The sequence below is a fragment of the Seriola aureovittata genome, chromosome 10, assembly GCF_021018895.1.
Source record: "Seriola aureovittata isolate HTS-2021-v1 ecotype China chromosome 10, ASM2101889v1, whole genome shotgun sequence".
NCBI lineage: Eukaryota > Metazoa > Chordata > Actinopteri > Carangiformes > Carangidae > Seriola > Seriola aureovittata.
This window is the reverse complement of record NC_079373.1, coordinates 8012349-8040026: the sequence shown is the minus strand read 5'-3', so window position 1 is coordinate 8040026 and position 27678 is coordinate 8012349. Positions and strand designations below refer to the sequence as shown.

The 27678-nt window shown below is 39.9% G+C and overlaps 1 protein-coding gene across 1 annotated transcript; it reads right to left on the bottom strand.

The window, feature by feature from the left end:
• Window positions 1-230: 230 nt before the first annotated feature.
• tubgcp6 (tubulin, gamma complex associated protein 6) lies at window positions 231-27654 on the bottom strand. The gene is made up of 25 exons (XM_056386532.1): window positions 27346-27654; window positions 26207-27018; window positions 25857-26020; window positions 24849-25062; window positions 23653-23811; window positions 22586-22707; window positions 22330-22393; window positions 22119-22228; window positions 21882-21973; window positions 19776-19915; window positions 15970-16119; window positions 15267-15348; window positions 14662-14750; window positions 14084-14199; window positions 12991-13129; window positions 12789-12887; window positions 10721-12683; window positions 10141-10302; window positions 7669-7837; window positions 6382-6523; window positions 4918-5112; window positions 4140-4272; window positions 3216-3429; window positions 1711-1904; window positions 231-803 (listed from the first exon to the last, which is right to left on the bottom strand). Exons 2-25 carry the CDS (start codon window positions 26996-26998, stop codon window positions 712-714), a joined length of 5796 nt encoding a protein of 1931 aa, XP_056242507.1. The 5' UTR covers window positions 26999-27018; window positions 27346-27654; the 3' UTR covers window positions 231-711.
• Window positions 27655-27678: the final 24 nt, after the last annotated feature.

Sequence of the window (27678 nt, the reverse complement as noted above, 5' to 3'; positions counted from 1 at the left end):
TGGTGGAGAAAATACATTTCCGTAATATAGCAAGGAATGCATTTTCTCCCTTTGCCCTGTCTTTAAATTGCAGAAGTTGACAGAATCCACTACGCATAAGGCTTTGCACTTAATTTTCCCTAGTTTTCTAAAATCAATGTTAACATGCAATCTTTAATAAATATGTCATTTTTTCTTACTCAAGTAAATGTTGTCCTTTTTTTTTTTTACACCATTAAAGAACTTTAAGATCAAGACCAAAGAATAGAGCATTTATTAAACAAAGCATTTTCCTTTAGTATTTACATATCATTGACATTTCATTTATATGCACTTAAAATCTACACAGCTGGAGACGCACCTGAGCACGAGAGGCATTTCAGTAGGCATTAACTTCATCTCAATTACAACCTTTGGCAGCATACAAACTTCAGAAGCAATCTAATTTGTTCAAGCACACAGGCATGTAGTTCAAATCCTGCACATTGATGTGGATTGATTGCCAAATTCATGCCCTAATATACAGTGCAGTTGGGTTTTTAAATGTATTTTGCACATGGAAATGAACTTAATTTATTACGTATGTTTGATTATCTGTATTTTGTCTTACAAGGGATTCTTAAAATGTGAACACTCATAGTACACAATGGTGCATATTTAACAAAGAGCACGTCTTATGTGAAATTGTGACATTAAGCTTGTGTACAACTTACACATACAGCAACAATCAGCTCAGGAGTCTTTGTAGTAGTTGTTGAAGTTAATGCGGAGGAGGAAATCCTCGAGATGAGGCTGGTAGCCCCGGTTTACCAGCTTGGTCACCACTGAGAGAAGGAAAGAGACATTTGTTAGATCTGGGTTTTCCCCAAGAAACACATTGCTGCAGCAAATTAAATGACATTGATTTATCCACAACCAATGCAACACTAATCATCTACTAATGTATAAATAATCACAACAAGGAGGAAGGGCTTTAATACATCCAGACAAGTTGATACAACACTTGGCATTTCAGTTCAAAATACTACAGCCTTTCCTATTCCAAAAATAAAACTACACACTATCTTAGTGTTTCTGCCATATGTGACGGATTTGCACAAAGTCTTTGGAAGCTACTTTAAGCCATAGGTTTTTGTTTTTTTTTAAAAATGCAACTCTTTTCGTTCAGCATATTTGACATTATATTTTAAATAATTACTTTTAATCTAGAAGCCGATGCTTTACATCCTCGGCTCACCTGAACCACAAATTTCCCTGTCGCACATTACAGAAAAAAAGATCATACTCACATTGTATGTGTGAAGAAAACCATTAAAAAAGTAGCAAACAACTTAATTAATCTCCTGCATTTACAGTAGAATTCATATGTTTAAAAAAACAAAACAAAAAAAAACTCAGTGTTATAAATCTTGGCAAAGCTTAATTAGGCACCTTCAGGCCTGAAATAAGAAGAAAATCTACATATTACACTTTGTTAACTTAATTTGCTTAATTAAACCAATATATACACCAATGATAATATACTGCTTTCATGTCAAGTGGTTTTAATATTAAAGGATATCTGTGTATAATTGTTAACCAGAGCAACACCTGAATTGAGAAATGAGAATATGTTTGAGAATGATCTCAACAAGAAGGTTTCAGAGCTGCTTCACTCTGATGATCCTTCTCCAGAGTTTAATTGTGGGGGAATGTAAAAAAACAGACTAAAACATTAATCGGTGTCCTTACCTTTGAAGAGGAAGTGAGAATAATACTTAAAGGTGTTGTATGATTGCTGCATGGCAATGAAGCTGGGGTGCACTGCCTCCCCCTGCTGGCTGTCCCAGGGCTGTGCGATCAGCTGGGCCCGAAACTTGAGGATCAGGCTGAAAATGCTGTGGATGATGTTCATGACCGGAGCCGCTTTCTCCGTCAGCAAACCTCTGGGGAGACGAGCGAGAAGGGAGAGTGCAAAGTTTAGAAACATGACAAGGAACTTTGAAATGACTTTTCAGACGGCCTGAAATTACACAGAGAAAAGTGTGATAGTGACAACCTCTCCTAATGAGATTAAATCATTCATCGGGTTCAAGAGTTAGCCTAAGATCCAGCTGGAATTTAAATTAACTTGTTACAAGGAGGATGAATCAATTTTATATGAAATTATGGGTGCAGAGTGCACTACTTCAACTTGCTGCACATGTACAGAGCCTGGAGAAATGATTTCACTCCCCTGCCCTTTTCTGCAGTTTGTGGTGTTGCAGCCTAAAATCCTGCTGGTTTCAATTAAGAGTTTTCCTGTCTGTGTAAAAGCGAACAACACCCTGGAGAACACCTTCGGCAACAAATAGTTTTGACTCCCTCTGTAAGAGAAGGGTCTAGGATCCCAGAAAGTTGTACCCAGTAGGGCTACAATTATTGATTACTATGCTGATTTATTGAATTTTATTATTAAATTTATTGATTTCTCTGCAGTTCATTTGAATATCTTGCTGATTATATATAATATACTTGATGACAACAACACCATTTTCTGACTTTTTGACCAAACAATTAATTAATTAATTTTTTGCTGTTAAAAAGCCTAAATTAGGCTCAACACAAATCTCAGAGCAGCTGGACATGAACCTGAATGAGCCCAAAGGAGATGTGACAATTCAGAAAGAAAATGTTTAAATGGAACCATATTTTTTCTCCAAGGTGCAGAGGTTTCAGTTCAGCCAAGATGAGAAAAAGTTGATCACACACCATAAATTTGTGCCCGTGTGCAACATTTAGCATGTGTCACGACATTCATTCAATAGATCTGTTTTGATCTGGACCGTTTTATGGTATTTTGCAGTAACACATCAAACATCTTATGTCGCTTTATCATTTCTTTCTATGGTGTGGTGTGACTTCTTGAAGAGAACTGCCTTCTAGCTGAAGCACGTGCATTTTAAATCAAGGACTGATGATGAGTTTTGGTGTAGACAGCATGTACTTATGTAGTGTCAACACAGACTGTGCTCTCATATGTAGTGCACAGGCTAAAAGCTGGTAACTCTAAATACATGGAGCTGTAATGATTCAAAATGCTGAACAATTTAAAATGTATTGGATTCAAGGTGAGACGAGGACATTTGGTCTTGTTCCAAATGATCTTCTCCTTGAATGCAATAAATCATGCATCAACTATTCTGTGCACAGAAATGACTGTAAGCATTATATTGCAATAAGACTGTAACATAGACATATGCAGTCCCAGCCCTCACCTGAAGATGGCTCTGTTGAGGTAGTCTGCATGTGTGCGGTGGATGGCGTCCAGGTCGCTGGCAGTGGCCAGTTTGGCTGTGAACTCGCTCCAGGACACTTGCAGGATCTGGTTTGCGATGTAGCCCTGTATCACCTTGACAAAATGCTGCATCTCGTGTCTGTATAGCTGCAGCTGACGAAACTGCACCGATCGACCTGCGCCCTTCACCAGCGCTGAGAAAAACAAAGATGGGAAAAATTGGCTCACAAAGTATGGAAAAGAAGATTGAAGATTTTCAGCTTTTTTATGTCGTAAATAATACAATATCTCTGGGCTACTTTTCACCATTTTCCTAAAAATGAAAAAAAAAAAAAAACACAATTTGTGTTCTTGTGCTCTGGAAACTTAAGAGGCATTTGTCATTTTATACTTTTAGTAAAAAATCAATACACATGAATTAGTAATGAAAGTAACTGATAGTTGAAGTTTATGATACAGACAGACCTTGGTTAATTGCTTTATCATGCAGTTTTGTCTTTGAGTGCAGTTATGTTAGCGCTGCTCATGGTTTTGTCAGTTGTGTATTAAGTAATCATCCACCATTTGCCCCATGTGATCAGTAATCTTAATGTTATAATCACTGAAGTGTACATCCCTCTAATAACTTAATACTTTGTTTTTTCCCATCAGGAAATCCATTTACGTAGTCTCTGCACAGGCTTTTGCTGATCAATAATACGTAATCCACTGAAGCACATAGGTCTACAACAATCCCGCTGGTATAAGATGTGTGTTGTATAAATAAACATAAAAGGAATTGCAACATTCCCCTCTATGAATATTTCATGAACATAAAGCACAAGAGGAAGAATCTGAACTCTTCCTTCTAAGAGATGAGGTGGAGTCCGAGCTGAGCCCGAATCAGCTGCTCTTATCTTCTCACCTGTTCTCTTGAGGTGGAACCAAACATCGCGGAGGCTCCACACCATGTGTTTGAGCTGCAGCAGGAACGAGAACAGACGGTTGTACTTGTTCATGCAGCTGTCCGTGATGATGATGTTCAACGGCCATTCCACCTGGGAGATGACACGAAGGAAAAGAGACACCAAGGCAAAAAAAAAAAAAAGTGTGAAGGTGTGAGCGCAATTGGGTGTGAAAGAAAGCAAAAGGAAGTGAAACAGGAGTTGGGAAGAACAGGTAAAGAGAGAGTGACAGATGAGGCGATGGGAGGTGTGAATGCAGAGATGGTGATAAAGGAGGTGAGAGGATTGTGGGGGGAAGACAGAGTGGTAAGAGATGGGGGTAGAAACAGAGAGGAATGTGGAAAAGATGTTTGGGGAGAGAAAGAGCAAAGCAAAATATACACAAAGCAGGAGATGAAGAAAGAGAGAAGGATTCAAGAAAGGCAGAAGATGGAGATTCAGCAGGGAAAGTGAACAGTCGTGAGAGAGATGGGAGGTGACACACACAGGCGGGAACAAGAGCAGAGGACAGTATGTGCAACATTAGTCACTGTGCATGTCATCGAAAAAAGACCCAACTCCAATCAATCTACGAGGTTCAACCATTTAAGTGCGGGATAAGCTAATTTTCCATACCCGGAGCAGTTTGTCAAAACATGACAGGTTGTCACATTCAAGCTGCCACTCATGCTGAGACAAGCACACCCGTGCAAGTGTACACACTTTTGTTACTCCCTCCAATAAAACACACTGCCTCACCTTGTAGCGCAGCTCCAGACAGTTGAGAGAGTCCGGGGCATGTGGGTGAAAAGTCTCAGGGAGAAAGCGAAGGGCGAAGGTGAAGTTGCCAGCCAAGGGTGTGTCCCCATGTAAGCTGTACTGCAGGGCCTTACTGAGGATGGAGTTTAGGACCAACGGTGTCAGCAGCTCACCGGGAGTCTGCCCACTGCCCATCTGGGTGGAGGAGACATCAGCCAAGTAAATACATAAAAGGTCAAACAAGTATAACTACCCATACCGCTACACCTGTCTTTCAAATGTGCTATCAAGGCCTAAAATTTGGCAGTGTTTTCATTCCAAACAAACACTACAGGTAGCTGATTGCAATGATTAGTTCCCCTTCCAGCTGACGGTTGTGCTAATCAGTGAGATCAGCTGGTGTAGTCTTTGGCTGGAACAAAAACCTTCTGTTTCATGTGCCTCACGAGACAGATGTACATGAATGTTTCTGCAGAACGGCACCAAGGTGGGAGCAAAAGATGTGCTTGTTATTTCACACCAGGAAGCTTGGGCTTGACATAAGTAGAAATCTGGCAGTGATGCATCACATGCTAGAAAACAGGCACAAGGAGAAATCAAATATAAAATGCTAACAAGCTTAAGCATCAATAATGCTTAAACCTTCTGTACTGGAGTTTTTGATCATTTGAGGCAGCACAAAAAGCTGTAAACACACAAGCAGTTGCTTATTTAGACATCCAGCAGATACAGAACAACAATAACATTCATTTGGAGTTTGCATCCCTTGATATTAGTATGTCCAATATTCTGTCTCTCTCTCGCTCCTTTTTGTTCTGTTTTGGTTTCAACCAACTCAAGATCTGGGGGTAATATCTAGCTGTACAACTGCTTAACGCTACACTATGCTCACCAGCTAGTTGTTTTTCTGTGTCAGTCTGCTGTTTGATGCTCGACACGTAGTGTACAGTGGGTTTGTAGAGCTTTGTTGCTGCAAACAGCTGAAAACTATGCTGACAAAAGCAGTGACAGAACCAGAACATAAGGCTGCAGGTGGCAGAATGAAAATGACACAATGCTTCATAGAGCTAAGGAGAAATACAGAGTTCACATGGGCTCTATGAATTACATTTTGCAGGCGTTTTCCAGAGATTGACACAAAGGAGTCGTGCGACTACCTGTGGAGAACTGCCCTGCAACTGTTGCACATACATGTCTAAATCATATGTATTCAAGATTTGGTGTGTGTCTATGCTATATGGGGACCGTCCTGTGCTTGTAGATAATACTAAATACATGCAGTGCTGATCAATCAAAAGACAGAAAAAGTTTAAAGTTTAAAATATGTTGACAAGGCCATTTGACCTTGTTCCAAGATGTCCTTTCTTGTTCTCGCCTAGAAGGCAATAAACTGTAGAAAAATACCATATGTTACCCTATGCTGAACATACACCAGTGACATCGGCATTTCTGAGAGAGCCTCACCTTTTCAAAGAGCAGATCACTGAGGGACTGTGCGAACTCGCCATCCTCCATCAGCAGGAAGTGGCGCAGTGCCTCAAAGTGTCTTTCCACTCCCAGCTCCACAAAGAAATAGTCCACCACTGCCTTGTTCACCAAAGATACACTGGGGATGGAAGGTGGAGGAGAGAATGACCAAGATAAGGAGAGAAAAGTTTTGATACAAGAATCAGGAGTGAAAATGATGCTGACTTGCAAATTTGATACAGGTTGTGGGAATGATAGACATCAGCTCTGAAGAAAGCTGAGGGAATATAACGTTGTGTTTTTGCACTTTAAGGATGACTTCCTCCGTTCCATTACTTTAAATTATTCCTGAGTAATTTACATTTCTATAAAAGTGGGATTTAGGGAATGTTCTCTTTCACTGAAAAGTCAGCAGGGGGAAGATAAAAATGGAGTTGAAAATCTCTGCAAAACTCCACTGTGTCATCTAAGCATGGGATAAAAATGTGTTAATAAAAATTTTGAGTTATGAATACCAACGCTAAATATACTGCACCCTCTCCGTGTGCAGAAAGAGATGAGAAAGCCATTTCTTTACACACAAAGGCGAAACTGCAAAGTGTGCAGAAACATTGTAGTTGAAGACTGACAAGCTTGTCTGGAGTTTTGATGGAATTTCAAACAGAAAAAAGATCCTACAATGATGGAACGTAATAGGAAATTTAATTATTCTTGCAGTGCAGAATATACACTTAGCTACAGTTTAAGTGGCCTGAAGTAGCAGAAAAATAACAAGAGATCAGTGAAAAACCTCACACCTGCATTTCTGTTAAACACAGGATTTGGCTTTAAGGGTAAAATAAGTACATGTCTTTCTCAGACACTCCAAACTCATACTTGTAAACAAAAGCCCCATTTACACAGCCTGTACAAGGCAGGAATGTTGCACCTTTATTCTGCCTTTCTGTTCTGTATAAAAGGTACGAAGATGGAAGGGGGTGGGGGGGTCATTGTCGTTCTGCTGTTAAGCCGGCAGTGAAGGTAGTCACAGAGCCAGATCGACATCTGTGTAAAAGGGAGAGCCGGCATGGAGGGACAGACGCCAATGCTGTTGTGTTACACGTCACGCCTCTGATTCTGGAACGATGGCAAGCCATCTAAAAATCACACACTACGCCAGCTTTGTTTGGTTCAGTGTAAACAAGCAAAACCGGCATAATGAGGGATATTGTAAACAGCAACAGTGGGATCTCTTTTTTAAAAAGGGGCTAATAACGTACAAATAGCTTTCTTTCAGAGACTCACTGTGTGATGAGCGGGGTAGTGACAGAGTGTTTTATCAGAACTGGCAGGGAAACCATCTCGCTGAGTTGGACTGCAGTGGTGTCTGTAGCTCTGCGAAGAGTGGGGTCCATAGGAAGACCCCAGGGGCCCCGAGTTACTTGCTTCAGCAGCTGACACTCGGGGGACGAAGCTGTGGGTGAGGGAGATGAGGTGTGTTACTGAATAAATATCACCCTCAGAACGGCAGAAAACTCTGCTGGTTTTAAATGCTGCTAAGAAGAAATAATAACTACAGTCAGATGAAAAAGAAGAAGCTTAAACAAATACTATTCAAATAATATGTTTGCCAGAATGGATGATGCAAAATAAATGTCTGAAACATTTATTCAATGATTTAACAATACAGAGCTGAAAGAATTAATCAGTAAATATTAAATATTATACTCATTTACATTTTCTCAAATGTTGATAATTGATGGTTTTCTTTGTCTTCTATGATATTAAACTGACCATTTTTTAGGTTTTTGACAGTGGTCAGACTTTGGGAAATGTGATGGACATTTTTTTTTCTTTTTAACCTCCTAGGACCTGGCGTCCACATATGTGGACCTCACATTTTCGGTTCTCTAGACCACAATACTAACTTTTTCTCAACAAGGGCCTGGTGACCACATATGAGGATATTATACTGCCACTCAGCAATAGAAATGTAAAACTAATGTCCTCATATGTGGACATCATTTTTCTCAGGTCCCAATCAGCCTAAATAGCAAAGAGAAATTAAAAATGCACGCCATGCAAGAGTTCGGGTCTTAGGATGTTAAGCCATTTTCTAAAATTTTATGAACTAAATAAAGAAAAAAATCATTTGATAATGAAAATAACTGTTAGTTGCAAACATAAAACTAAGGTCTTAAAATGACCTTAGAGCTGAATTGACACCTCACTGACAACAAAAACACAACATAAAAGCTTCACAATGGAGAGTATTTACAGCAAACAGTTATTTTGTCCGATGTCCCTCTATATTTATAGTAACACTCTGTAAAAAATTAGGGTTCTTGACTTTGATCAGTGGTGTGGAAGATGTATTCAACAGAGTAGATTCTGATTGATTTCATGGAGACCCTAGAAGCCAGCATGAATAATAGCAGCGTGACTGAACCACAAATGCAGAGTGAAAAAGACAGGATATTACTTCAACGAGCCATGATGCATCCAAGCCAAAATACCTTTATGAAATATCACTGCTTTTTATTCAAGCCCTGTGTATGCTGATGGAGTAAATATTTAACAGCCTCAAGAAATGCCTCACTCCTGAACGTGTAAAAATGCTCTTTTAAATTAATATGAAGCCAGCTCCACCACTGTAAGGTGTGTAATTTTCATTTCTCTGCAAAATGACCTGATGTTTTGCCGTATTTCAAAAGACGTAATTTCTCATTAAGTTATTTCAGCCTGACAACATAAATATTTTCACATTCTTGAATAAGATCAGGGTCCATTTTATTTTTCTTATCTGGCATAAGCTACAGCCATTTTCATTACTACAAGAATGGGTTAGGCTTCGTTTTTAGTGCTCCGCGTCATGTAATTTCTGTCCACAAGAAAAGGCAACAGTTTTAGCAGAATGATTATTTTCAATTTCTTGATTGTTTGGTCATTTGTAAAATAATGACAGAAGGAGCAAAAGAATCAATAAGAGATAAAATTATTCAATTTCATTCAACTCATCAGTCAAATAATTTTCTTTGAAACTGAAATAAAGCTTTAAATCAAGTTTAGTTTTCATTTACCGAGATGACTTTAATATGGGTAACCAACAGTCAATAACCTTATACAAAACATGCAATTACAGTTTTAGTTTGGGATACTGTTGACCATAAGTAGACTAAAAATAGTTTGTTCTCTTGTTGTTCTTGGCTGATTGAATTCCTGTTTTCTGTTGTTCTACATGATATACATCCATGTCCTCTCCAACAGAATTAAATCGTGGAGTTCCTCAAGGTTCTGTTTTGGTAGTTATTTGTAGCTATGTTTTCTCTTTTCAGTTTTGTGCTAATAATAGTATGCACAATACACAGTAGGTGCTTGTAGATGCCTGTGAATGAATTATCTTTTTTCTCTCTGTAGAATAGTCTGGCTGACATCCAGCAACAAATGGCTGTCTATAAAGTTTCTCCATATGAACAAGGACAACTGGGACATTGTTTCAGTTTGGCTAACTAAGACACACCACAGTCATTTCTGACTTCTGATTCTTGTTACTTCTCTTTGTCAATAAAGAATTCAAGTTTGCAATTTAAAAAAAAAAAAACTAGATCTATAATATGTTATTTCTTATCCATTCCTAACATACCAGTTAGACACCATCATGTTTAGAGTCATGACTGTAATGTACCAGTAACACAAAAGTGCTTATGTGATGAACATCACATTGCCTGTATAAGCCATAAGGAACTATTAACCTTGAGCCATATGATTTCAACTTACCCATTAAGCTGTAGTAGTCTTCATAGTGTTCCACCTGGTACTGAGTAGACAAAGCCAAGAGGTATTCCTGCTCAGACTTTTCTCCAGGGGACAAACCGTAGCTAGCTGCCCAGGACCCCAAGCCCTCAACCAGCTGCTCACCAGGGCTCTCTGACTTGGAACCTGAAGAGAGCACAGTTTTCAGTGACATTAGGTACTATTCTTAACACCAAAAGGTCAGTACAAAAAGCTTCCATCTTTATATTCAGTGGTGCATCTATATATTGATTACATGCAAATATCTAGAGCTGAAATGATTAGCTGATTAATAAGTTAATTCATGGACAGAAAATGAATTGACAACTATTTTGGTAATTTGTTTAAGTTTGTGTAACGTGGGGATTTTACATCACTATGACCTGAAAATCTCTAGGTTTTGAATTGGAAACTATAAATGGTATTTTTGTTTATCATCTGACATTTTCTAGATCAAAGAATTTATTAAATAATCAATTAATAATCATCAGATTAGTTGAAAATAAATGATAGTTGCAACCCTTCAGAATTTAATTGTTGTGTATCACTCAGTACTATTCAATACCTTTATTATCTTCATTTTCCTCCGTTTTCTCTTTGCTCTTCACCACACATCCAACTCCAAGTGAAGAATCTGAAGAGTGGCCATACACACTGCCTGGGAGTACAAAGGGTTGCGGCTGTGTCCCCAACACCACACAACCTACACCCAGAGTCGAATCAGAGGAGTGGCCGTAGGCGCTGCCTGGTAGTGGCGATGGAAGTGGTCCAGTTTGGGACACAACACATCCGATGCCTAAACTTGAGTCTGAAGAATGACCATGGGCACTGCCAGGTAGAGGAGAACGTTTGGGTTCATCTCCTGAAACTACACATCCAACACGTAACATTGAGTCTGAGGAGTGACCATGGTCACTGCCAGGTAGAGGAGAACGTTTGGGTTCAACTCCTGAAACTACACATCCAACACGTAACATTGAGTCTGAGGAGTGACCATGGTCACTGCCAGGTAGAGGAGAACGTTTGGGTTCATCTCCTGAAACTACACACCCAACACGTAACATTGAGTCTGAGGAGTGACCATGGTCACTGCCAGGTAGAGGAGAACGTTTGGGTTCATCTCCTGAAACTACACATCCAACATGCAACGTTGAGTCTGAGGAGTGACCATGGGAACTTCCAGGTAAAGGGGACAAGGTTGGTTCAGCTCCTAATACCACACAGCCTGCTTGAAGCTGGCAATCCGAGGTGTGCCCGTGCTTACTCCAACGAGGTCTTGCTTCAGATATGTTGGACACAAACTCGCCCACTTTTATATTAGCATCAGAGGAGTGACCATGGATGCTAGGAGTAGGGAGTGGTACAACAACTTCTGAAACATTTTCGCCAACCTTGATACGAGCATCTGAACTGTGACCATGAACATTAGGGGATGGCAGAGGGGCAATTTCATTTGGAACGAGCTCCCCAACTTTGATGTGGGCATTTGAGGCATGACTGTGAACGTTCGGAGGAGGAAGAGGAGCGACAAATTCTGAAACATTTTTCCCAACTTTAATGTGAGCGTCAGAGGAGTGACCATGGATGCTGGGTGATGGCTGAGGGTCAGCAACATCTGAAACCAGCTCTCCAACCTTTAGGTGTATACTGGAGACATGAGCATGAATGTCTGGCAAAGAAATATTTTCATATGCGTTATCTTGAGCATCTGAGCTATGGTGCGGAGTGTTTGCCTCAAGCAATTTAACCCCACCACAGTCAGAAACACTTGCCACTACTTTGTGGTCACCATTTGGAAAGCCTTGTCCTGGTGTGGTGGAGGGGGCAGTAGGAACTACATCATCCTCTTTTGTAGATGCACGCTCATCTTCTTTTACCTCTGCTTTACTTTCTGAAATCCCCATTTCAGTCTCCTGTTCTGCCATAGGTGCTACTACTTGCTTGTTGTCTGTGGTTTGCTCACTCCCATCTACTGGCTGTGCTGAGGCTTGAGAGGTATGTCCATAAACACTGGCTTTAGCTGCATTTTGGAGCTCCTCTGGGGTATACTGGCCAAGAGGAAAGCTGGATTTGGAGGCTTGACCAAAGGGGTTAGCTTTGGGGACATTCTCTTGGACTTGAGACATGTTCTCTCCTATGGGGATGTGAGAGAAAGAGGGATGGTTTTGGATCAAGTCAGGCTCGACTGCGGGTCCCCAGCGAGGCCGGGGCTGAACTGAGGCTTGTGCAGTGATACCTTCAAGCGGACTAAAGGGGGCACTGAAGTCATAGTCAACTAGTTTTGCTGTAGGGCACACCTCAGGTAAGTCAGACCCAATCTCCTGTAGGGCCACATCCACTTGCTGACTGTCAGGATTTGGTGACTTGGGGAAAAAATCATTGATATCAATGTCTTCAGAGATGAGGGCAGGGTCTGCTGTAAGGGGGGTGAGGGTGGATGAAGTTGGGTCAAGTGGCGGTGATGATACGACATCAGATTCTTGGGTGTCAGTTGGCTGCTGCTCAGACGGCTCCAGAATGGGAGATTCCTGTTCAGAGAAGGCATTCATTTGAGGTGTATCGGATGCACTTAACAAGAGCATAAAAAAGTGGAGAGATTTAGTTAATGTTCAAGAACCAGTGTGTTGTCATACCAGTGTTTGTTGCGCTACAGTCTGTTGTGTTGAGGGAACAGGTCGCAACACTTCCACAGGAGGTCTCCCCTGGCCTAAGGGATATTTCTCGAGCATTGCCTGGAAAGAAGTCACAAGAGCTTTGGTTGCAGAATCTCTTCAGTCATATTAACCTTTTCCTCTGCATGTGTTCTTTTATGATAATTCATACACAGTAACAAACCTGAATGTTCTGCCTGTCATGGATGAAGAACTGAGCACGGGCTTCATCAAGTCTCATTCGCTGCACCCTCCACATGGCCCGTCTCTCTCTGCGGGCTGCTTCCTCTGACAGACGGCTATATTGGGCAATCAGCTCCTTCCTACAATTTGAATGTAGAAACACACAAGTTAAAAGTAAATAATTTAGCTGAGGGTCTTATTCAGAGCAACTTGCAGTAAATGCATGTCTAGAAAAGTGTCAGGTAGCTCTGCTCTTGTTAGCTTCATATTAGTACTCAACTGAGATAAGAACAGCAAAATATTAATATGCATTCATAAATATTACGATTATCCTCCTAAAAACAGCTTGGCTGATGTTATTTAAGTCTTATAAAAAATTGAACAAATCATATTCATAGCTTTATGTTTATATTTAAATCTACGTGGAATTATATTTAAAGTGCAAATCATCCTTATGAAGAATTGTGATGAGCATATTGGCCTGCCATATGTCTGTGCGTGAATATGTGCTTTCACGGTCTGTGACAGCTCTGAATTCAATTTTGAGTAATTTCCTTAACCTCTTGTCAGCCACTTTAACGAGCTGTAATCGATTAATCAGCAAAGGTCTGTAAAAATAAATGAACGATAAAAGCTTTATTTTTACACTTGGCATGGAACATTTTCCAAGCACATCCTAAATAAATTAGGTATTTTGATTTTGAATCTTTACAAGGGTTAATACTGCACAAGTTGAGAGGTAACTGGCTGGATGAAAAGCTGCAGATGACAGGTGCTAACAACAGCTTTGGTAAACTCTGATCTCCAACACGCCGGCAACCTAAATGGCAGCTTACAGCCATCATTTGGAAATCCACGCACGCCATGTTCGCATTACAGGCTCTGTTAACATTTGCTCATGCCGCGGCATCACACAGTTATCCCAACTGTATGGCAATTCAGCACAAGTCCAGCCACTGAAAGACTGCAAAGATGGAGTTGACGTCCCATCATGTTTGTTAATATATTTTAGAGCAAATGAAATCTTAACATAGATTATTCAATCATCAATAAAAGATTAACACGTCTAGTAGGGGCTGTAAAAGCAGTCAGACCTGGCTCTCTGCTCCAGCTGCTCCTCCAGGGCTTGTAGTCTTTTCTCTCTATCCCTCAGCTCTCTGGCAAAGCTGAAGTCATCCTCCTCCTGCCTTTTCTTGGCTGCACTTCGCCACTGGTGCCAAACACAAACACACACACACACACACACACACACACACACACAAACATCATTGCTTTCAGCTTCTAAAACAAGGCCACAAATGATGTAGCTGAAATAAATATATATATATATATATATATATATATATATATATATATATATAATATATATATATATATATATATATATATATATATATATATATATATATATATATATATATATATATATATATATATATATATATATATATATATATATATATATATATATATATATATATATATATATATATACACACACACACAATTGTCCTTTACATCGTTTTCTTATCCTCAAAATTCTTTATCAGGCTTTTGGTGTCTAATTGTTTTCAAAATATAATAATACCTTTTCAGTCACATGGATACTATATTACTTTCTCATGCATTTCTCTTGTAAACAGATGCATGCACAAGAACAGTACTTTACTACCTCTTGCTCCTGCTCCAGGTGCTGTTTCAGCTCCTCAAATCGCTCTCTCTTCTTGGCCTCTTCAGCCAGACGCTGTGACACCTGGCGCCCTACAGGAGGCAAGGGAGATAACAGTGGGCTGCTTACCCTCCCACACAGAAAAGTACGAAACATCTCCGTCTCTCTCTCTCTCTCTCATGCACACACACACACACAAAACAACCTCACCATCTGCCTCACACAAACACAAAAATATGCCAAGACACACTCAGAGCATCAGGCCAGACATTTCCCCACCAAACCATCTCCCCTCCCAAACTTTGCCACACATCTTGTGAAGTAATAAATGATGCGAGGAGTTTGCTAAACTGTGCGAGAAATAATTAGATTTCTCAGCCCGTCGTACTGGAAGCTGTTCAAAACATTCCTCACTATGAATTGCTGCTGCTCTACTGAGAGGAAGGAGTGCAGCTGAAGAAAGCTCTCGTGGTCAAGAGTCAACAAATAAATGTGGGTTATAGGTAAATAAGGTATACTCATCAGGGAGGTTGTGTGCATGTATGTCAAGCACTACATAAAATTATACTCGCAGTGTGTGTGTGTGTGTGTGTAAATGTTATACTAACCGCGGATGCTCTCCAGGGTTTTGGCTGCTGACTCTCTGACCTGATTGATCAGCTCCTGGCGTGCCTGCTCTGTACGCAGGGCCTAACAAAAGACAGACAAGAAATCATCATTAACTAAGATCTATCCACCTGCCCTGTAGCTCACCTCTGCTTCCCACCCTCTGCCACTCAGCACAGCCAGCAGCACACGCCACACAGGCCATACAAACCAGGGTATTACACTAAATCATGCAGCGTACAAGCCCTAGACTTCAGATGCATCATTTTAATGACTTGCTGCTGAAATTCTCAGTACTTGAGGGGTAATGTCACAATCATGGATCATCTTATGTTAAAAAAAAAAAAAAAAAAAAAAAAAAAAAAAAAAAAAAGAAACTCCTCTCTCTTTATCTTAAGGGACAATACCTGTGTAATGACTTGTCTTACTGCAGGTTTGCCTTCCCTCCCTGAAGTTCAGGCTGCCCTTGATTTTTAAAATCAACTAGCACAGACTTTATTAATGTAAGATACCATGTTGACTGCAATGTCTACTACCATTCACTGCATATGAAACACATTTTTATATCTTTATGTAAACTTGATCAAGACTTTTGTCAGACAAAACTGAGGAGGAGAAATATCAACAGACTTCAGAGGAAAAAAATGGAAAAATACATTAAAGAAACGTCTTATCAGATGGAACAATATGTGTGCGTCTCAGTACCTGCTCCTCCCTGCTGATGGCGCTGTGCTTAGCAATCCTCTCCATGCGTCCGCGGTATACCGCACAGTCCCTCTCGATCTCCTCCACCTCCTGGAGGGAGAAGGTGACAGCTATGCGAGGCACCGGCAGCTCCGACCAGCAGATATAGTGCTGTGGACACAAAGGGAACAGAAAGTCAGTGCCATAAAGGAGGCTCACTGATTTACAGTGGCAAGAAAAAGCATGTAAACCCTTTGGAAGTACCTGGCTTTCTGCATGAATTGGTTGTAAAATGTGATCTGACTTTCATCTAAGTGAAGTACAGACAAACACAATGTGCTTAAGCTAATATCACACAAAGAATTATAATCTTTTCTGTTTTTATTGAACAAACCCATTCAATATTCACAGTGCTAGTGGAGAAAGTGAGCAGCAATTACCTCAAACAAGAGCTTCTGATGGCTTAATATCAGACCTGCAAAACAGGATACATTTTGGACCATTCTTCCTACATAGCTGCTTCATGTCAGCCATATTCTCAGAATGACTGGTGTGAGTGGCTCCCTTCAGGTCATTCCACAGCATCTCTACTCTTTGTTTTAAGTCATTCTGTAGTAGATCTACTTTGATATTCCTGCAGCGTCACCCAACCTACTGAGCTTCAGCAGGTGGACATCCACCCTGACATTATTCTTCTTTAAGCCTTTAGCTGTTACTCTGGGGTCATTTTAACTTCATGAGTATTCAGCACCATCTCTTTGGATTCATCTTAGCATCTTAGCCCACCTCTAGGGAGAGAAGCCACAGTATCAAATTGTCTCCATTTATAGACAATGTATCAAACTGTGGACTGATGAATCTCTAAACTCTTTGGGATGACTTTGTCACCTTTTCCAGCTTTATGCAAATCAACCATTCTTGATTGTCTTGAAGTCTTCTGAGACCTTTTGTGTGAGGCATGGCTCACTGTGCTTCTAGTGAACAGCAAGTGTTCCACAAGCGGGCGTTTTTTTTTTTTGCTCAGAGCAGCTCTTACACACACCTCCAATCGTGTTTCATTGATTGGACTCGATTTTTGACTCCAGTTAGCTGAGGGGCTCATGTTTGAACGATGTATTCAGTATGGACAAGAATAATACAATGATTTATATGTAATTAGTTAAAACCGATTGCTCATTATTGTAACTTAGGTGAAGCTCTGACCATATTTGAAAGACATATTAATACCTAAATGCAGGTAATTTCACTGGGTTCACTTACTTTTTCTTGCCACTGTAAGTGGCAGTTAATCCTGATGCCTGTCTCATTTGGTGGATGTTTGATAACACCAACCACAAAGTTCCTGTCATAACAAAATATGTGCTGCCAGCTGTCTGAAAGCGTAACATGTGTCTACAGATGCACCCAATAACAAACTAACAATGAATCTAGGATGAGATGGCAGAGAGACTTGGGAATAAATATGAATGAGACGCTATGGAGTGACCCGTGAAGAGACAAGGTTACATCTGCTTTGAATTCAAGGTTTAGATTCACTCAGTTACATTCTCTCCATCAGCTTTACATCGAGATGGCACATTCATACATTCTACTTGGTCTTGCTTCAAAATACGACGTTAAATCTAAAAACAATGTAATATGTAATATCACATCACATTTGCATGGCATTAATATGCAGTTAAATTTACAGGATCTTATTAATCATTACCAAATAATGTGTAAGACTAAAATGGAAATCTGAAGACCCTGGAGCCCAGACTGCAGAAATGAATAATTACATACCACTAGAGGAAATTATGTACTGGTTTTACAAGAGTAAAACCTTTTAGAAAAACCTTGAATATATGGAAACCTTGTTTTGATTGCATGAGAAACATTCATCTTAACCACACTCACTGTGCCTCTGTGTGAGTCTAATCTTATCATGTAATTATGTTTTATCACAATATAAAACATGTTACAATGTTACAATATAAAACATATATTCCCCTTGAATTAATACTTGTATTATTGTAATTAAAACTATTTAAAATGTTTACTTTAATCTTTACTTTCTCTTGGTTTCTTTTTTGGCTCCATTTGTTAGATTAGATGCTCTGTATTTCTTTATGTGGTGTTGTTTTACACGTAAATGTTCAATTTTGTTAAAAGCTAAATAAAACATCACCAGCCACATCCCACCATGTCATTGAGTCACATTTTTCAATCCATAATTTCACATGTATTCATACCAGCCATTCTGCAGTCTCTCAGAGAACAGCAGGACCCAGCAATAAAGGAAATTAGCATACAGAGAAACAGAGTCGTAGTTAAGAGAAAGCCAATTAGTCAGAAGCATGGGCCCTGCGGTTTAGGTCAGGTAGGTCAAGTCATAAAAAACATCATGTGCTGGTGAATCAGCAGGTGAGTCACGGTGAAGTGAGAAAATTAAATAAAATTAGATTACATAAAAACTTGACGCTTCACTGAAGCTTTACATTTGCTTAGTTTACTGCCATTGTGCACAGTGAGGGGTCCTTTCATATACATGTATAACTCTGATGCCTGGGGTTGTATACAGGTGCTGGAAATCACAGGCCGACTCTGATACACTTACAAGTGTACAATGACATCATCATACTTGCAATTCTGATATTTGCTACATATTGATAGAATATCATCTAGATCTGAAACAAATCGCTGGTTAAACGATTAGTAAATCAAAAGAACATTCATAACAAACTATAATCAATTAGTCATTTAAGTAATTTTGATGAAATGTGATGGACACTGTGCTGCTTTTCCTTGTCTAACATGACACCAAACTGAAAATCTTTCTACATTTCTCATTATTTTCTGATGTTTTATAGACCAAATAATTTTAGTTAAAAAAAAAAAAAAAGTAATGCTTAGTTGCAGCGCTGATATCAGCTAATACATCTACTGCTGCAACCAGTGATTCATTTTATTAGCCATTCATCTGGAAATTTTTTTTTGATCAATCTTTTATTCAATTTGTCCATAAAAATGCTGACCATAGATTTTTAAAGTCCAAGATGGTGTCTTTAAAAAGTTGTTTCACTGTTGAAAGTCAGTTTCATTTGACCATCAATCCACAACACAAAAATATTCAGTATACATGAGGCAAACAGAGACAAGCAGCTAATCTTCCCATTTTCAAAAGTGGAACTAACGAATGGCATTTTTACATGACAAATTACTTCCAACGATTAATTGATTATTAAAATAGCTAGATCGCCTGATTGATTATTCATTTCACCTCTAGATACATCATGATAACTCCGTCGCATAGGAGGAAAATATATATAAAATATGAATATTAATATTTTACAAAGCAGGAGTCAAACTGGAATAATAATAATAATAATAATATAATAATGCATGGACAGAAAGCAGAACGGTTTAGAGTTCAAATGGCTGCAATAAATGATGGGAACACCTCTGCCTCAATACCACAAGAGATTGTATCACAATACTGATGATAATATATTGATAATGTTTTGCAGGAGGCCATCCACCTACGTGGCAGTATTGATTATTTGTCCTACCCCTAGCGGGCAGAATGGATTTCCAAATAGGTAGAATCGTTGTTGTGGCAGGTGGATAATTTGTGGCGTACATGTGGATTTTGTCGATATCAGAGCCAATCTGTGCATCTCCGAGCCAATACAGTAATGGTTGATGACAGTAAAAATAAAAACTGATGAAACATGGAAGGGAAATCTTAAGGATTAACACTTTATATACTTATTTGTTACAAAAAACAGTCAATACAATAATTTAGGCTATATTTACCTAATCAACATATATAAATGTGCACAACAAACCTGTGGGCAGCAGATCTTGAGGAGGTTGATGGTCTTTCCACAGACATACACATCATTGGCGATGTGTCTCAGGAAGATGGGAACACAATCCTCCACATCCTTTGAGATCAGAGTGTAGCCTTGAACCCAGAAGTGTTTGTCTGTAGAAATACAAGGAGGCCTATTACACACTCTAAAAATAAGACCAAGTCATTTTACTGGCCCATTATGCCTTTGTTAACAGAACAACTCTCTCACAACAGAAGTACAAAAACTAACAGCAGTGGAGTATTGCCCAGCCTGCGCTGGGCCTAAAACTTTTCCTTATTAGTATGACTTACGGGGCATGGCAAAACTTGGGCTGCTTGAATTAACACTTGGAAATTGTTAGCGCTTAGCTCAGTGATCCTAAGCAAAAAGCATAAGAGAACATGAATGCACTGAGCTTCCAGAGCTCTTTACAGAAAGCCTGCGGCTTGCCAAGAAAGCTTAGCCACTGATTGCCTCCCTGGCTGACGGACTTCAAAGAGAACAATGACATTTGTGTGTCCTCCAAAAAGCAGGCGCGAGAAGTGCAGAGGTTCACTGCAGGAGTTGATGAGGTGTAGCCGATGAGCAAATGAACCTCTTAGCCAGACAAAGCCGAGGTGATGGTCTGACCTTGATGGGGTGTTGCATGACATACAGTATTTGGAAAGGCTATAATGACTCATACAAAACCATATTTATGGAGTAATGTCAGAATGAAGCAATTACAGTGTGTGCTTGTTAGGGAAACATGGTGTCAACAAGATTATTCTTTACTTATAAACAATTCTCTAATAAAGAAGGCTGCAGCTAAAAAACATTTTCACTATCAATTGATCAGCCAATGACTTTCTCAATTTATCATTTTGTCTGTAAAATGTTACAGCATAGTGAAATATTTCCAGGGTCACTAAGGTGATATTTTCAAATATTATTGTGTCTGACCAAAAGTGTAAAACTTAAAGATATTTACCATAATATGAAATAAACAAACATCAAATCCTCACATTTGAAAAGTTGCTACCAGCTAATGTTGGGCACAACCGAGGATACTAAATCTAAAACTTTACTTGTCTTATTGCTGGGGGTGAATGCTTGTACGCTACTGTTTTATTATTGGAACTAAAGCTGCAACGATAAGTAAATAAAAAAAATAATAATTGTTTTAATTAATTAATTGTTTAAGTAATTTTTCCAGTAAAAATGGCAAACATAAATCTTGGTTTTATATTGTAGTAATGTAATCATTATTTGGATTTTTGGACTGGTGAACAAAACAAGACATTTAGGATATTATGATGGATTTTTTTTTTGTGTTTGTTTTCTGTTCTTTTTTCAACCAAATGATTTATCTGTAAGATTGAAAAAATAATCAGCAGTTTAACTGATAATAAAAAATAATGGTTAGCTGCAGTTCATATCAAATAGTAAATATAAAAATCTATAAAAATGTTGTCTTGATAATGAAAAGCTATTGTAGACATGAAATAGGGCATGGCATTGAAGAGCAGCATGACCAAGGCAAAATAACCAACACACACAGGAAGTCAGTCAGCCAGTTCCTGTAGAGTACAGATGGGTCTTTATTTATCTGCCCTGTAAGCCTCATCTCCTCCTGTCCTTACTTCACTCTTGTGCTCTCCCTAAGGAGTCAAGTTAATTAATTAATTGTACTGAAAAACAAAATGTATTCAGCCAGTTTAGATTTGTCAAGGACAATTACAAGAGATGAAATGTAAGAAAAAAAAAACATCTATTTCAGAAGATGTTTTGTTTTACCCCATATGGTGTATCAACTGAAAAGGATAAAGGAACAGCATTTACTTGTGCGTCTCTGTGGCTTCCTGAGCGGAGGTGGCTCTACAGCTACCACAGCTGTGGTAGCTGAATTCTGTTTCCCACTGATTATCATCCAATAACTTCATGACATCCTTTATAGACACAAGGACAAATGCAACTAGGCAATAAAGGCTGTAATGAAATCTATCTTTTTTCTGCTAGACAATCTGTCTGCCAGGCTTTTCATTTTCAGAACCTGCTGACTGAAGCCAAAGTGTTTATGCGACAGCACGGAATGTTTTTGTGTGTGTGTTGTCTCACCTCTGAAACTAAGGTAGTCCTCATTGACCTGGATCATGAATTCTCCATAAACATCGCGAAACACGCCACTGTACACCCAGTCAGACACAAACCTAACCGAAGCACAGTAAAAACAAAGACACAATCCTGACAGATCAATACGGCAAGGTCCACATATCATTGATAGAAAGTCATGTCCTTGGGTTGTATCATTTCCTTTTCAGGATACATGTCTGTATGAGGAGCGCAGTGACTGACCGTGTATAAGGTTCGCAGCTGCTCTTCAGCAGCGACAGCAGGACCGGGTAGTTCTCGTTGCTGCAGTTATTCTGTGCTTCATTGTACAGGTAGGACAGCAGTTTAACACCCTGAGGAGAGCCACATGGCACTGAGCTGACATCCCATCTGATAGGCTAAACACAGCCATGATGGATGACATATTGCAGTTTGCAGATAAAAGAGCACTCACCACAGGGAAGGTAGCCTGGCCTGCACCCAAAGGCCCGTCTACACAGCACAGTTCTGACAGGTACCTTAGATTAAAAGAAAGCAGAGATTTTTTGAATTGATGATATTTGCATCAAGGTCCTCTCTGTCAGGACATGACTGGGCTGTCGACTGGGTGAGGCCGAGCTTCAGAAGTATGAAATGAACAAAGCACAGACATCAGCAAAACAAAAAAAAAAAAAAGAGAGAGAAGAAAAAAAAAAAGGAGTTGACCTCACCTGAGTTGGCGGCCTACTTTGCGAAAGAGGAAGCCGATAGTCAACAGGCTAAGGGTGGGTGGAGTGCTGAGAACACAAGCTCTGTAGTAATGCAGATACTTCCTCAGACCACCTGTAAAAGCCTTGGAGAGAAACACTACTTAAAAGATGTTATGATCTGTGTGGGTGTAAAACATCTGAAATGCTCAGTTTACCTTGTGCATACATTGATAAATGCATTTTTCCCAACATATTGTGCATTTTTTACTAAATAAGAAGTTCACAATTTTAAAACAGATCACATCTGATTTCAAATATGAGCAATTAAACAACTTTTTCTTCTTCGTGTAAACATTCCTGCTGTTCATATTGATCCCCTCTTGATGAATTTCCAATGTAAGTGATAGTGGGGACAGTCCTCACTCCAAAAATGTATCCAGTGTGATTTGGTCAAATAAAGTGGAGATCTTCCAAAGTTACAGTGCTTTTAGCATAACTATCCCTCCTGTTCTGCTCAACAAGAAACACAGTTGAGAGAAACAGAAAGTTAATTGTGTATTACAAAAGCTGAATCCCTGGAAGATATCCACTTTAAATCAGACTGCTGTTGTCTCATATTAACTTCAGATTACATTTTTTAATGTATTTGTAAACAAAACAAGGACTGTGGATTTAGTTTCCAATCACTTACACTGTAATTGCAATAAGAGCGGATCTCTTGCTGGCCAGTATGAAGAGGAATGATTCCAGAAAGCAAAATCTGTGTGCATATAGATAGATACATACATACTTTATTTATCTCCTAGGGGAAATTCATATGGTTACCTGATTTGCCTACAGTTTAAGACAGACTTGAAAAATTTGCGAACCTCCTATCCTTTAATGTGTCTTCACGGTGTTTGATATTGAGGATCAGCTAGGGATTTACCACTGCCATTTACCCTTGTGTATTCCATCTCTTTTCTTTCAGTATCACATTTTTTAAATTATATATAACAAACAAAACTGTCCCATGCAGAATACATGTGGAGAAAGGAGGTGTAAAATGTGCTGTCTCAGTGGTATAAATGATGACTACACAAACATACCTGGAAGACTAGGCCCTTCTTGTCAGCACTCTGCAGAGAAAAGCGACTCAGCCTCAAGTAGTAGGTGCCGTACTGGGCCAGCTCCCCCAGGAGACGAGACACGCTCTCTGGAGAGGCTCCTGACACGCACACACCAGGCCTGACGTCAAACTGAACACTCTGGAAAGGAGATTACATATTTACAGATGGTGAGGAAAATACAATGAATAACGGTACAGTCTAATAACATCCAATAAAACAGCCCTGCAGTAAAGACTGTCTTAGTAAAGCTCATATTATTGAATTTCTGTTGAGGCTGTCAGGGAGTCACCTCCATGGTGATTTCTGAGGGCATGGCTGGTGGTGTTATTATATCAGACTGTATTACATAATCAGGTGTTTGTTATTTTGCCCTTCCCGTGGTTCTTTTATTAGAATTGGATACAAAATTCATAGACAGAACTCTTCTGGGAGGACAAACACAACATAGACAATAATTTACACCATCGCAAACCACAGCCTCAAAGATTACCTTTGAGCTTAATAAACACTTCTCTGACCATCTGAACAAAGTTTTGACATAACAGACATTGAACTTCATGCATGAGTATTGAATTAGATTACGTTAGACTGTAAAGGTGATTCAAGATATTGTGTCCACAATACATGTGCCCATGTCCTGCTCCAGCCTACATGTTAATGATAAAAACCTGCCAGAGAAATAACATAAAGGGCTAAGGGAGTAAACAAGGAAATTTGGATTCAATTTATGTTGTAAAAACTAACTAGAATCTTCTGCGAATATAAAAACTTAATGGGAAACAATAAAGCAGCAGAAGAGCTCCCTGGTGGTTTTGTTTTTTGGCATTAGGAATCTTTTCATTTATTTCTTCCTCATTTAATGTGTCATGTCAGGAGAATGACTTGAGTATATGCTTGACACTGTCACTTTTTTGTCCATTTTTCTTTTCATTGTTACAATGTCATGTGCTTTTATAAATCAACTGGGTTTATTTTATCAGGCATGCACAAAGTGCCCATTGATTCTCTTTGTCTGATTCCCTTTTCTCTAGTGTTTTTTGGTAATTGTGTGCTGTCACAGTGCTTTTACTACCTCATTCATTTTTATCTTTTCAGTCTGACAGAGCCCTAAAACAAAAAATCAATTGCATTATATTGCATTTCAGAGACTGATAAATAATGATAATGAAATGGACCTGGTTAAGAGGGAAGGTTGTGGACGCCACTCCGATCAGGGCGTTGAGGAGGTCAGATACCAGTTGTGTCTGAGAGTCCAGGGGCAGAGGGAGGATAGGAGAAGGTGTACTAGTGCTCACCACCCTCATCTCCCCCTCCCATAGACGATAGAGCTGGTCGAAGGCCTCCCTGCCTCTCTCTGTTAGGTAGAGAGACTCCCTTTTCACTGGTGGGCTAGTGGTATAAAACAGAGTGACAGTTGGGGTTTTGTTCCAGAGAGGCAGAGTCAAACTGAAAACACAACTCTTTAATACAACGCTGACTATGTAGGTGGGCTTCTTATAATGAATGTGAATGTTACTTGTTAAACTGCATCTTCTGCTTTGTTTAATTTGCCTTTGTGTTGTTGCATACCATATTTACTAGTCCAGTGGTTCTCAAAGTGAGGTCCAGGGACCTCCAGGTTTCAATCACTTTCTGTAATAAAACATCTAAAAACAAAAATCTTACCAGATTGTGGACCCTGGAACAACATCTTATCAAATGGGGGTCCATGGTTTAATTTGTGTCAGCTTATCCTTTATGTGAAAAAGTTTGAGAACCACTGTTCTAGTCAATCAACAGAAGGTTTATTACTAACTGTTATTTTGATAATTTTTTCATTTTAATCATCATCAATCATTTAAGTAATTTATCAGAGCATCTACTGGAGCCAGAATTTGGTGTTTTTCTCTATTTTAGATTGTTAAATATCTTTGGGTTTTAGACTGTTGTAAACAAACAAGCTGATGACATTAATTTCTACTCTGTTATGGGTATTTTAACATTTTACATACTTAATGTGAAATCAATTAATCCAAGAAAGACATAAACAGGTTGACCAGTACTGAAAACATTTGGTGGTTGCAGCCCTTATCAAGTTACAGAATTGGTTACATGAGGGTTAGATCTTCTCAGGAAAGTAATTTGACATTGTTGTGATAAAACTGCTTTAAAACTTTCTATAGCACAACTGACATGGCACTTACCAGCCAACAGACTCCCAACATCGGCGTCTTCCGGGCTCAAAAGTGCGGACAGCCTCCCATATATCAACATCTGGAATGGAGCTGGGCTCTGACTGAGAGTCTGGGGTCAGGTTGGAGGCCGACTGGAAGCCCTCATCTTCAGACTGATCTAAACAGGGGGGCACCTGCATAGACACCCAATAAATAAGATGGATGATGACAGTGTATAACATTGGGGTTTACAATTCAATTAAACAATGGCACAAATATGACTGACCAGACTGACCCGGCCAAATGGCCACATGACAAAAAAATCTTAAACTAAACACTGTGCATTAGCTTAGGTACTATAGTAAGGCATAGTGTCCTACCCTGATAGCCAGCCCAGTTACATCAATATTACTAGGAATAGGAGGCAGGTCCAGTCTTATGTCCATGTCTGAAGTGCGAGTGTGCTGCAGTGCTCCAAACAGTGTCATCCTGGTGTCCTTCTCAAACCTTTCTTCAGCCTCCATTTTTGTTCTCAGAGCTAGCAGCCCTGTACCAGGAGGGGCATCCATCAACCTCTGAGTTCCACACAAACTCTCCAAAGTCCCCCATTCCTCCCCACACACTAGCCCCCACGCCCGGGCCTCTAGTCTTTGCAGCTCCTCACTCTGGTAGCCCCAAGGTCGTGGCCTCCGCAGCACAGGCCGCTCTCGTCTCATGTAGTCCCTGCTGAAAGAGGTAGGGGGTGGAGGTGCTGAACCAGCTAGGTGCACAAGCAGCTCAAGGACTGCGTCTACTTCCTTGAGGCAAGATGATGCTCCCTCCGGCAGCCTCTCCAGCTGCTCCTCCAACCTCTCTGCTTCCTCTCTGCACCCTGCCACCCGCAAGTCAAAACAAATCATCAGGACCTTGTTTCTGGGCGGCGTACTAGCTGAGGTACTCGGTCCTGAGGCTGACCCCTTGGTGCCATCTTGAAATAGTTTGGACAGTAGGGCACCGTAGGCACGCTTCTTGAGAGCTCTGCGGAAACCTTCTCTTGAGACTCCACCCAGGGCTCTGCGCTTCCATGATACACCAGACAGGCTGCAGTCACACAGGGCACCGAGCAACTCAGTGATGCTGCTGCTGCTGCTGCAGCAGCTGGACTTCATGGTGTTATTAGGGCTCGAGTACATGGTCCTACTGTTGCCTCAGTCTATAAGTGAAACAAAATTGTGTTGGTCAGTACAGTTGTGGGAAATACAGTGCACAGCTGCCAGTATAATAATAGAAAGCGTTTAGCTAGACTTTGATAAGTGTAAACTTTAGACAACATCAGAAACCAGACATGTTGACAATCTAACCAAAAACCACTACGTCAGACCTTTCACCACATTAGTTTTGGTAAGCAAACTGCACCAGAGCCAGCTAACGACAACTAGCTAAGCCCACATTTAGCTATGTTAGCTAACGTTTACAATATTAAACTACACATTTAATTAGCTCAAGACGAGATAAAACAATTTCTTTTGATGTGATTTACCCTCTCGAGATGGTGTGTTATCAGTTCATTGAGGTGACAGTTCCAGTCTTGCATCCAGCCCAGGCGACTCCTTCCCGTGCATGCTAACGGTTGTTATTAGCGAGCTACTCCTGGATCCTGTTTGGTTTATGTGCCAAGCATACAGAAACCAGTGAGTGGACACTCTAAGCAGCTCCAAGAGTGTCCTTATTATCCCGTTGTTTCTTGTCCCATCATATTAGTGCCGGCTAATATGCAGTGATGTTGTCATCGCTAGCTAAAGGCTAGCTAGTCGAATCATCTACCGCGGGGCTACAACAAAATTAGAATCTGCCCCCTTAAATGTGATTGGAC